At 39.6% G+C, this 13,202-nt stretch overlaps 1 protein-coding gene across 1 annotated transcript in view; it reads right to left on the bottom strand.

Annotated features, from left to right (window-relative positions):
- kcnd3 (potassium voltage-gated channel, Shal-related subfamily, member 3) overlaps positions 1-13,202 on the bottom strand; it is a 127,518-nt gene that overhangs the window by 26,934 nt on the left and 87,382 nt on the right. The window contains exon 4 of the mRNA XM_037772340.1: positions 1,752-1,920. Within this exon, the coding sequence (XP_037628268.1) occupies positions 1,752-1,920 (169 nt within the window). The remainder of the gene's footprint in view (positions 1-1,751; positions 1,921-13,202) is intronic.

The raw sequence follows: 13,202 nt of genomic DNA on the forward strand, positions 1-13,202 counted from the left end.
AAGCCTTTGAAAACTGATTTCAAATCTTATTTTTTTTCTCCATAACTATAAATATTCATGACTCAGATAATCTGTTTCTTTAGGAATCGGTGGGTAAGGCTGATCAGATTTGATTGACAGTGACCAAACTACCCATCAATCAGGTTTTGATTCAAATGTAATATTTTCCAATCTAGCCCCGCCCACTTCAAACCGGTGGCAGGAGCACAGGAAACAAACAGAAATCTCTGCCGGTAACCAAAACTATTCTAGCTTTGTCAGAAAATATTGTGTTCATGTAATACCTCGTAACTTATAGTGAGAAGCTGATTGAGAAAATCTAAGTTTTAGGGCCAATTTTTCTCAGCAATGTGTTCAGCTGTTGGCTTTATTAAAGTTACTGTGAGGAACCTTTAACTGGTTAAGGAAAAGTCTCAATTTAATACTGATGCCTTTATACGACCGACATAAGTAAACAAGACCATCAGCGAGAAGATTGGCTTTTTAGTTTTTCTTAATGTCTGTCATCAGGTCTGAGTCACTGTGTAAACAGACGAAACGATTTACGGTACGCAGGTTCACCAGAAACTCCTTCAGCTCAGACTCCAGCGGGGCCTCCAGCAGCAACCAGCCAACAGCGGACAGACCCAGATCCGGCTACAGTGCCACCTTTGACATGCACTCTGGTGCTCGAAAACACTACCGTACAGGGGCTGCCAAAATCAACACAAAATTAAAGTTCGTCGTACTAGCTTTAATGGTTAATAACTCATTTAGTAATGCTTTATAGATCAGTAATGCTTTATAGATCAGGTACAAGCCATTAACAAGAAGTTACAAGTTTTGGTTGCCAACTGGTATAAAATCCCTTAGGCTTGTGTTTATTCTTTCTATTTGGTAATAATGTAGTACAAATGTTGGTAATAATAATAAGTCTCTAGTTATACATATTAATACAGTAAGTTGTTAATAACTAGATTTTATTCCAGATTCATCAGAGTTTTTTCCATAGGGTAAATAGCTTCGAAGGTCTTCCTGATGAGCGCCAAAAAGAGCTAAAAGGACAAAGTGTCCTGCTGGCGGATAAACACCTACCAGAGGATTTTTTTGTCACAACCTGGCAACCTAAAAGTTGTTCTTGTTACTGGCTTATAACTGATCTATAAAGCATTAGTTGATGATTTATTAACCATCAATAAAGCCATTGGTTATAACTTACAAACCCTTATTTATAAAGTGGAACTAAAAATCCTTATATTAACAAAATCTTGAAACAGGAAATTGATCTGTTGTTTTATATTATAATGTATATATACATGCATATATATATATTATATGTATGTAAATAACATGTAGTTAATGTGGATCAGCTTTTCTTGATCCCACTGAAATCCCGTAACTAAGCTACACAAGGCTAACCTTGCATATTATTAGGATGTCAGTCTTGTCTGACTCTGAGCTGAAGGGAAAGATTCCTCCAAAAACTGATGTATTTATGCAAAGGGAAAATAAAAGGTCACGGTTTAGGTATGCATGTCGAGGGAGAAGGCCCGTTAAAGTATGGTGATACTCACTGAATATGCATCACACACCTACTGTTCATGTGAATACAAGTCAATGTGCATTATCATCATTAGTCTCAGGGAAGTCCTGAACCCTGTGGAGTCCCTTCCTCTGGGGGGGAGAGACGTCAGAGCTCCCCTCTGAGTTGTGGATGTCTGGAAGTCGAAACCTTCCGGGAACCAGTTGAAGGGAAATAAAATTGTGCTCACCTGTACTTTCTGCGCCCGCCGCTTGTCTGCTCTCTGGTTCTGGTGATAGATGCGGCTAAAGTTGGACACGATGACAGGGACAGGCAGGGCAATTACCAGCACCCCACTCAGAGAGCAGATTGAGCCAAAGATCTTCCCCGCAATCGTCTTAGGAACCATGTCTCCGTACCTGCGAGAGGTGACAGGGAGAAAGGGAGAATAAATTTAGCGAATTATGCATTTAATAAAATCTGTCAGCGGTAGCTCAACCTTTGTGTCGCACACAGCCGACTGGAGGTCATTCACATCACGCAGGCAGACACACACACACACACACACACACACACACACAAGAGTTCAGTTAGCTGCCCATTCATTTTTCTTGTGCAAGGCTTAATCTGTCTTTTTAGGCTTCTCCATTCCCCACCAGAATAAAGCTTGACATGCTGAATCTATCCTACCCCAAGAGAGAAAGAGAGTGGCTCCTACCAAACCCCCTCAGTCACCGAATGGCACAGTAAAGTCCACCGACTCATTCACTGAGAGCAGATACTATTAACCTTTAGAGAGGAGAAAGACGAGGGCACCGTGAATGCCAGGGACATTTCCCAAAAGTCATTTAGCCCAATTCAATCTGAAATATTTGCAAGTCAAAAGCAATCTCGTCTTGACTTCAAAGACAGACAACACAATTACAATAACTATATTAAATCACCCCTCCTCCCTTTTTCCCCCAAGAAAGAAGCCGTACTGCGGGGAATCGACAGTGGACGGAGAAGACGAAGGAGAAGAAATTCAAAAACTGAAAGAGCACGACTTTGGAAAAGCAACCTTTATTTCTAATGGTCTTCATTTCTTATTCACGAGTAAAAAGTGCAGGTAATTTGTTCTTGTTTTCCAGCTAAATAAGAAGTTCTACTGAATTTATTAGAACTGACTCCCACTACAAATGAACCTGAAACAAAAAGCCTTTAAGCATCCAGCATTACATAAAGTTAATTAAAGACTGATTGTGGAAAGATGTTTACATCAAAAAGGTAGTATTTTGAACACAAATCTTTTTTCCTTCATAGCATAGGCTGTATATAAGAAGAGGTCATAGTCACTGTGACGTCACCCATTGGTTTGTGGACTGCTGTTTTTAAGCCTGGAGTTTGTCATTTTGGCCATCGCCGTCTTGATTTTTTGCAACCAGAAGTGACACGAGAGGGTGGAGCTAAGTACAATCAAACGCTGAATAAGACATTTTTAGGCGACCAAAAAAGGTTATAGTTAACTTTCATGAACTGAAAACACACTGTGAAAGGGTTAAAGTTGTATGACAAAAACATGGACAACTCCCAGACTGGACAACGCCGTGGTAGAGACCTGTCAATCATGAGGTAGCCTAACCTAAAGCATACCCTGCTTTATGGTCTATTTGACTCTAAATGGGACCATAATTTACTAAATGAACATCATGCTGTATTGAAGAAGACTTGAAACTAGCGATTGAGACCATAAACTCATGTTTACAATGTTTACTGAGGTAATAAATCAAGTAAGAAGTAGGCTCATTTTCTCATAGACTTCTATACAATCAGACTTCTTTTTGCAACCAGAAGTGTCGCCCCCATGCTGGACATTAGAAAGAATTCAAGTTTTAGGCACTTCAGCATTGGCTTCACTTGTCAGACCTGCAGGTAGCCCACTTCTTCATCGTGAGTTGCATAAACCTGTAAGCTGACAGTTAATATAATGTAACCTAGAATCAAGAATCACCCCCTCAGTTGTTTCAAACAATAACTTTTCCTTTGCATTCATCAAATTCATTTCATCGTATGAAAAACAGAATTGATTGTGTTTTAACTGTAAATTATTATTGCCAATCCAATCAAGCTGTAAAATTACTACGAAGCACACATGCTAGACATGCTGCTGTGTGGATGGCACAGATTCTCTTGGGTAAACAGACAAATGAGATAATGATTCATGGACACACTCCTCTGTGAACACATCTTTTGCAAATTTACTGAGAGGCTGACAGGAAAAGTTGCAGCAGAAGCAAAACCAGAAAGACAGCAGCAAAATGTTTCAAGGGAATATGTCTCTTCTCCGGCTCGTCACACTCATCCCTGTAGAAAGCAATGTGACGTGTCAGAAACAGTGAAAACAGAGAGTTATGGTGGTGTCAGCGAGCTGCAGTGTGAATTAACCACGGATAGGTGGATTTACAGAGAGGTTAAAGGAACTTTTCAGGCGATCTTTTTTTGCAGAAATGGGATATAATATTCAGAACTATGTTTTCATTAGTGTGTAATCACCTGAAACTAAGAATCATGGTGTTTTCGTTAGCTTAGAATGAGCCCTTCATATCTACATAGCGAGTGGGTCTTTTTCACGGAGTCCACAACGTTGGTCCGCCATGTTTCTACAGTAGGTCAGAACGGACAAACCCAACACTGGCTCTAGATAGAGCCTTTCACGTTTTTACGTTACCTGAAGGCCACCGTAGTTCTCCGCCACGCTTGTGAAACTGCAGTAACGTGAGTTGCAAAGTGCAAAACTGTGGTACCACCAGCCCGCCGTCTGACTTCCGTTGCTCCTAAAGTAGTGTTATTATGGTAAGGATCTTCTCTGAACGAGGTGAATGGCGTTACCACGGATTTGCACTCGGTGGCTCACGTTACCGCAGTTTTGGAAAGGGAGTAGGACTACTCAGTTGGTTGCAATCTGCAACCTCACCACCAGATGCTGCCAAGTCCTACACACTGTACCTTTAAGCTGCCGACATGCACTAATGGAATCACACACATACTGTATACTTTATAAAAAGCACCTGCTTAAATATTGTATATGTAGGAAATGGACACTTTATGCCAAAGCATTGATTTGCATAAACATGTTTCAGTGGTATAAAGTACATTTACTCAAGTATTCTGTGTACTCTTACTTGAGTAAAATATCTGTATACTTATTCCATCACTGACATACACTCAGCTGCCAGTCTATTAGGTACACCTCGCTAAAACTAACTCGCTATAAAACAAACCTTCAGGGAAGGGTATAATGCTCTGTTTGTGTTGAAACTACTTTAGAGGGATGTTGATTCAACTTTATGGTCATTTTGGAGGCTGCAGTTTGTGGTGCTGTTGAATTGTAGTAGGTTATAATAAGATGTGTTTCTTATATTTAGTGTGCCCTCATTGATATAAACAGGGTGGACAAAGTATTAAAAACATTTCTCAGTATAATGCAACCCAACCCAACAGCACCACAATCAGCCTCCAAAATGAACATAAAATTGAATCAACACTAACCACTGGAACCATTTCAACAAGAATTGAACATTATTGCAGGACTGTTTTATTAGACTGCATTAGTTTTAGCTAGGTGTACCTAAAAACAGAAAACCCACATGAACCATATCGCCCAGTGGTTTTGAGAAATTCCTTTCTGAAAATTCCCCTTTTCCACTTTCATCAAGTTGTTGTTTGACAGATGGATACATTTTCCCATGGATACTAACAACACAAGGATGGAACAGCCTTTGACATTGATCCCCTGATGCATCTATAATGTATATTATATTATAGGCCCCTCTAGACTTGGCAGAGTGCACATCTAGTCAATCCACCTGTTGCTGCTGCTAGGCATGCATGCATGCATATGCAAAAATGCACTCTTATACACATGCGTGTAGGGGGAGCGTGTTTCACAGAAACCTAACGAATTGAGAGTGAGGCCAGTCATGTAGTAATGACATTAAACGGCTAGAAGAACCCCGTCAATACTTTAAAAGTTCTCCCAAGTCTTGCAGATATCCAGCACTCATCAAATTCATCCACTTTGACAGATCACAGAGGATAGCGCTGGTTGTTATTTGAGGACTTGGCAAACAGTACCCCAGATGCTCTCCATAAATGAACAATAATCTCCTTAAGAAGTTGTGCTCATGACTGTCGTTTTATAATCTAATGAAGCACTTCTGTCACAGTCTGTTGGAGATAGTAAAAATGCAGAATAGTAACACACCCAAACCAAAAACACACACAAAACAACCCATTCAGATCATTTTGGGGAAGGAGATGAAACCACGTACTCATTAGTCACAGATTTCGGCAAAAACAAGTCCAAAATGAAGCCATTTAAGTGGAGGGTGGTTTTTCGCATCAACAAAAAGCAAAGCGCTGCCCACACACAGCGAACCGCTGGTCCACACCCATAACTGAGAGTATACTTACAGAGAACATTCATCGTCCCTTCCGAGAACTTTAATGGTCTTTCTACCCAAATTAGGCAATAACAATCCCATCAGTGGTACAAAGGCCCGATCAGTACAAAACATTTCATCCCCCCCTCTCTTCAGAAGATGTTTCCATTAGGAGGAATGAAAAGCTAATCATATTCATCTGCAAGCCTTCTTTAATGGGATCCTATCAGATTGCCTGATAGAGGCCATTCTCTCTTAATACTACAGTCAATTTGCCGCTCCCATTTAGTCAAGCTGGCCTGTCTCTGATGATACCATCTCTGAGCCATTATACATGGCACAGAGATGAAGCAGCGCTTGTGCACATTAAAAGAAAAAGAAAGCTGTATTAAGTGGTGTGAGGGTGTGCATGTGATAAGAAATGTGGATGAACGCTGGGGCCGTTTCTAACTCTGAAAGGCCTCATTGAAGGTGGGGATGGAGGTAAATGTCTGAGAAAGGAAGAAGATGGATAAGCATTGAAAATGAAGTATACTGGAGGGAGAGACATTTTCTCAGGAGTTGCAGTGCACCGCGGAGGTTTTTTCTATCCATCAGCTCTCTCCATACGCATGTGCACACACACTATGAGTTTCACCCTCACTTACAAACAAATACAGGGTGCACTGCACAGATCCACACACACACACACACACACACACCCAGGTCTGATGGGCAGGTCAGTCCTCGGTCAGGGTTGTCACATCCCATTGTAGGAGGGCCGGCTTTCTGCGGGTTACATTAATAAAGCCTAGGATGGATAGATGGGGGGTTATTGAGTGCTCTTGTGAAGGCATGTGTGATAGATGGGCATATCAGAGAGGGTCTAAGCGCTGACAGACGCACAGATTTGTGATGATGGCAGGTCCTGTCACGTCAGGTCAGGGAGGCACTGTTCATCTCCACATGATCTAAACACAGGCTTTGTAAAATATATGATTCATTCAGGCTTTTTATTGTATTGGTATACTTAAAAAACACCTGCACAATCATCTTGAGATTAACTGCTGAGTCACAAAGTAAATATTTAACTTAATTTAACTTATTACTTTTACTCTTATTAGCGCTTTTTTTATTGCACTCGTGAGCTGAATGCGACTTAATTTTGTTGTGCTGTGCGCTTGCCCTTTGAATAGGATGAATGACAATAAAGTTAATCTTTATCTTGAGTTATTGTTTTTTCACTTCGTGGATTATAAACCACTTTTATGTATGTGCTGCAAGATCATAATGCCATATTATTTATGTGTTCTGGATTAGAAGCTTCTATTAAAAAAGAGAGAGAGGGAGAGAGGCAGGACTGGGTTTGGTTTCCAGACCAAATCCCATGTGATTCCTCTGTGATTTTTCCTCAGTTCCCTTCAGATACAGCCTAAGTGATTCTGTTTGGACCACAATCTCTTGCGGTGGATTAACCCCCTGGAGGACTGAAATCACCTACTGGAGGAGGCAGTGCATTCAGTGTTAGAGAGTGGGTTGTGTGTGTGACAGTAGTTTACTTTTGTGTGCTTGCGTGTGTAAGTTTGTGGGGTATACATACATTTACAGCAAGAAATGAGACAGGAAATTATTAAAAAGAGAAGCAATTAATAGAATATGTTTAGAAACATTGTTTGATTATTGAGGAAAACTGAAAATTATGAAAAAATGGTCATAATTTAGAATGTATGACTATATGGCATCAGCAAAAGCAGAGACATTGGAAACTGAAATGATCTGGTAGATTAAAAATACTAATAAAAATGCATAATCCTCACATTTGCTTCCCATATCGGCACATCCAATGTGCCCTATGTGCGTCAAATAATGCTGAAGGTTCTGCTACAGGATGAGGAAAGTGTGCACCCAACAGCTAAGTACTCTTTCACTGGCATACTTCATTTGTTTCTTTTGTCTTGTAGACATAACTTAAGGCATAACAATCATTATCAATTGAGATTTCACCAAGTAACTTAATATTTTTAATATTCATTCTGTCAGAAAAGCTAAAGAAATATTCAGGGATCATTTGTTTATTTCAAACCATTCTGAATTGGGAGTTTGGCTATTTTTTTATTTTTATCTTTTTTGCCAAGGTTTGCTGAGGAAGCTGGGACCCTTCAGCACCATGGACAGCTACTGTAGTTTCTATCTATAGCGTCTGCTCACACACTCTCCCCTCACACTGCTGAAAACCAACATCTGTCTGCACCACAGTCTTCAACTCCATGTAGATTTCTATGTTAGCAGTCTACATGTCTTTTAAGTACCTTTCTAGGCTACAAGTGTTACGTTAAAAAGGCGGGTGGTCACAACTTGTATGTGCTATAATTTGTAGTCCATAGTTTAAGCCACATACATTTCTATCAGCTATTTTTGACTGTTAAACTCTTAATGTGTGTCAGTAACAGGATATGCAAATGTATGCAAAATCAAATATAAAGTGCTTTGTTCTACTGTTCTATATTATATCAAGAACATACTGTATGTAAAAAAACATACAACTTCTTTTGTTAGTTTTAATTTTAAAATTTGCCTGGAATTATTAAGTCAGAAAATGTAAAATGATAATAATATCATAAAAATATGACGTCACCAAAGGTTCAGATATGTTACAAAAAGTTATTCCTCATTTTCCATGCATTTTCCTACGAATGTCTAGCAACATGTTACGCATGTGTCAATTTCCGCTTTAGTCTTTTCAAAATAAACTTCCATTTAGGCAAGAATACAACTTACAGTAGTTAGGTTTAGGAAAAGATTTTGGTTTAGGTTAAAATAACTCCGTATATGGCGTTACTTAAGTACGGATGTTACGTAACAAATAAATCAACATTGACTTGTGGTTTTACACGGGGTACGAACACCGGGGTTATTTGACCCGCCCATCCACCGACCTCCTCCCTATGCGGCGTTTAGCACTCTTTATACTTACTGGCTCACAATTACGTGGATTACATGCAAATTGAGTTTGTGGGATATATACAAATTACAGTGCATTACTTTTCGTAGGTATAGCTGTATGAGAACAGCCTGCTCAAAAACATGACATTCAGCATGATCATAATGCAGTCCTACTCCCACTAAAACATCAAACGCTGCTGCACTGATTAAGAACATAGAAAGAGAAGAGTCATTTCAGCATATTTCTCAATTCATATTCACAGCTGAGCTCCACTATGAAAAATACATGTGTTACCAGTAGCCATAAAGGATGATGCCTCATAAAAATATCCATAAGGGGTAGTAGACTTCCATTTTCATTGGGAAACCTGTCACAGGCCAACGAAGCTTAGCTCTTGTGGGCTCAGCAGAGTGAAAGATTGTCTCTCCAGGCCTTTAACCCTCAACCATCCATCTGTAGTCTCATCTGACATTTCATGGCCAGTCACTCAGATGGAAGTAACACTGATGATACATGGCTCTTCAGGGATGAGACAACCATCTATAATCACCCCCACAAATGTCACCGCAGGGGAGCAAGAAATACGGAGGAACAACAGGTAGGGATACAGATACTGTAGGTAGACGGAAAGAGAAGAAGCACAAGATAACGTGAGAGAGCAGCCGGGAAAGAAATGAGTCGACAGAAACAGATAGCGTCAATGCTAATATGCACAGGGTCGGATATGTTTGGTTAAATACGCCTTAATTAAATCAGATACTCTGGAGCTATTCTAATCTCAGCTCTCCCTTAAGACAGCTCAACACAGACATGAACTCTGATTGTGATCCTGATCTGTGGGGCTCGACTAAGACTTAACTCAGGAAACTGATTGCTTAACAAGTGTGCTTATTAAGAAAGTCCAGAAGGTCCAAAAATAAGTATTCCCGCTGAGAACTAGGACTTCTCATTTGGAGAGTGCTGCTTCTTGAGCCTAAATAGCAAAGGAAGATCCAAACAGATATATTCCTGGAAAATTAAGAAATGTAGATCAAGTTCAGTGGCAATTGAGGATTTTGTTGGAGTCCTGCTATTACCTCTTAAAGTTTACAATAAAGGCCTTTACACACCAGGGGCTTGATGAATAAACGACACGAAAATGAGAAATACTCACCCGTGAATATTACGTATATAGGGCTTTTATTGTAAAAGGTAAGAGCGGAAGGAGTGGATCTGGTCTGCGCTGCCTTTGTCAAGGTTGAAAGGAGTAATAAAGTTTGCTGTCTTGGTTCGGCCTACGGAGCCTCTGTGTTGTTGTTTCATAAATATACATGCAACTCATTAAGAAAAAAATAAGAGGCTTTTTTGCCACATAATATTTGCGTTCTGTGTGAAAGTATTCATGACAAAAACAACAATTGTGCAAATTAATCGCTTGAAGAAAAATGCCCCCGGTGTGTAAAGGCTTTAAGAGTGTGCATCAGGACAAAGTGCAATGGCTTATTCATGTTACGAATCATTATATTCAGGGTCGTCAGTCGAATAAAATATTTAATGGCGATTAATGACATGATTGTCCATAGTTAATTGTGATTTACCACAAATTAATCACACATTTTTTATCTGTTCAAAATGTAGCTTTAAAGGGAGATTTGTCAACTTATCAGCATGGGAGTGGACAAATATGCTTGCTTTATGCAAATGTCTGTATATATTTATTACCGGAAATCAATTAACAACACAAAACAATGACAAATATTGTCCAGAAAGTCTCACAGGTACTGCATTTAGCATACAAAATATGCTCAAATCATAACATGGCAAGCTCAACTCAGTGTGTCAGTGTGCTGACTTGACTATGACTTTCCCCAAACTGCATGAGATTATCATAAAGTGGGCATGTCTGTAAAGGGGAGATTCATGGGTTCAAAATTTAGCAGTAAGATTGGAGCGTGTTTAACCTCCTTCTCGATAAGCTAGTATGACATGGTTGGCACCAATGGATTGTTTAGATCTTCGAGCGGCGATTTTCGAATAATAATCGACTCATTCCCAGTGATTAGTAATAGTATTGATTAGATTAATAGTATCTTTGCTTGGAATGCACATCCCTACTATTCAGAAGCCAAGGCTAAAGAAATAAACAGAATAGAAAATCCCAGCAAGAATACCATGAGGCATTCACAGCATAAGGTGCTCTTTGAATGGCATTTTAACTGCAGCGATGGCCTTGTTTGGAACATCTCTACAATAAAACCTGGGTATTGTGAAAGGTGGGCACAATGCCAAGTGAAAATTTACTACTTGATCTATGAAAATCACAGAAAAATGTTCCTGCCAGCAGCCTTTTTGGTTACGCTTATGGCTCCATCAGTACATTTACCATCATTCGCCTCCATGTAATGCTTCAGATAAACACCTCTTATTATTTACAGTAGGAGACGGTTTAAGTTACACATTGTATTCATTGTACTGCAGGTGGGAGCTTTGGAGCTGTTGTAAGGCTGAAATGAATCATTTTAGTGCTGTAATGTCAAGGTCTTTCTTCTGCATTTACTGCGTGAATATATCATCATTATAAAAGTGATGTAGCTGCATTTCAGCTCCAATTCCATTCGCTTACATACAACTTTATTTGTGGGACATTTCACAAGTGGTAGATAACAACTTTGCAAAACCTGCATTGCTATTTTTGAACCAACTAAATGCTTAGGTTGCACCATGTAACTGTTTTACCTCACACAGGTGCTTTTGTTTTTTACGTATGCTATTAGTGTTTCCTTTTATAGAGCATACAATAAATAACCATCTGTGCCTGACGGTAATGGGATTAAAGCAACAAACCTTTCATCCGTAAAATAAATAGAATCACTTCATTACTGTCTGGTTATTTTAGCTAGATTGACCTTGTACCTCAGAATAATCAGGCTTCAAAAATCTCTTCACATACGTGCTACATGGTTCAGTGTTTTTTCTTTTTCATTCACACACAAAAGCAAACCGCGACAGCAACATCCAGTTTCTCAGCCTTCCAATGTGCACTGAGAGGCATACAGGCTATTTCCTCATTTACATTTGTCAAGTGATGAGAGGGGAATGGGAGAAAGAAACACACCGATACGTTGATAAAGTGAAGGGCATTACTCTCATACCGCACTGCACACAGAGGAAAGGTCATTACCATCACTCACTTCACAACCAATCGTACGGGCAATCGCACTGAGGGATTGCCGCTATTTCTCTGTAACACACATCCCGTTTGCTACATTACGACTTGGAATTGGACTATTGTTGACACTTTGGCAGAGTTTCATCCCAACATTGGCTTTTCACAGTTTTGTTTCCCATACATTGATTGTGGCGTCTTGACACAATTTCAACATTGACCGCCACGTATTGATTTTCTATTTTTTTTTCGCTATTTAAAATGGGTTAAATCTTATTTCATTGCAAAGCTGTGCGCAGTGCATTGATTCGCTCAGCACCTCCATGCCCCACTATCTCTCTTCTCTCTCTCTCTCACAAACACATTGACAACAGACCCGTCTGTGAATATCCCCTCTTCTCGCTCTGCACACTCTGAATCGAAACATGATCATGCACAGGAGGAAGGATTGTTGTTGGCTTTTCCCTGCAGAATAGAGTCAATCTGGAGTTCACGAATGGTTTGTATCATGAACACCTCTGCACAAATTAGTCTAATATGAATGCATTCAAGTTAACTCGGATAAGTTAGTCTATCTATGTGCTTAACACAATGCTGTCAACTCTTCGAATAAGTTATTAGTTAGCATGTAGGGAGCCTAGCTGTGAAGATAGATAGCTACAAGTTAACTAGGGCTGTCAAAGTTAATGCTATAATAACGCGTTAACGCAAATTTGTTTTAACGCCACTGATTTCTTTAATGCATTAACGCAATCAATCTTTGAGTTTTTCAGTTTTAAAGCTAGAGGGAAGATACTGGTATAATGTAAAACTATAAAATCTAAGAAATCCATTAATACCAATCATGTCTACTACTACTACATACTAGCTTGTCGTGAAGGAGGTTAAACAATGCTCCAAACTTTTGCTAAATTTTGGCGAGGAAAAACTGTCATGATCATTTTTCAAAGGGATCCCTTGACCTCTGACTTCAAGATATGTGAATGAAAATGGGTTCTATGGGTACCCACGAGTCTCCCCTTTACAGACATGCCCACTTTATGATAATCACATGCAGTTCGGGGCAAGTCATAGTCAAGTCAGCACACTGACACACTGACAGCTGTTGTTGCCTGTTGGGTTGCAGTTTGCCATGTTATGATTTGAGCATATTTTTATGCTAAATGCAGTACCTGTGAGGGTTTCTGGACAATATTTGTCATTGTTTTGTGT

Source organism: Sebastes umbrosus, chromosome 6 (genome assembly GCF_015220745.1).
Source record: "Sebastes umbrosus isolate fSebUmb1 chromosome 6, fSebUmb1.pri, whole genome shotgun sequence".
Classification (NCBI taxonomy): Eukaryota; Metazoa; Chordata; class Actinopteri; order Perciformes; family Sebastidae; genus Sebastes; species Sebastes umbrosus.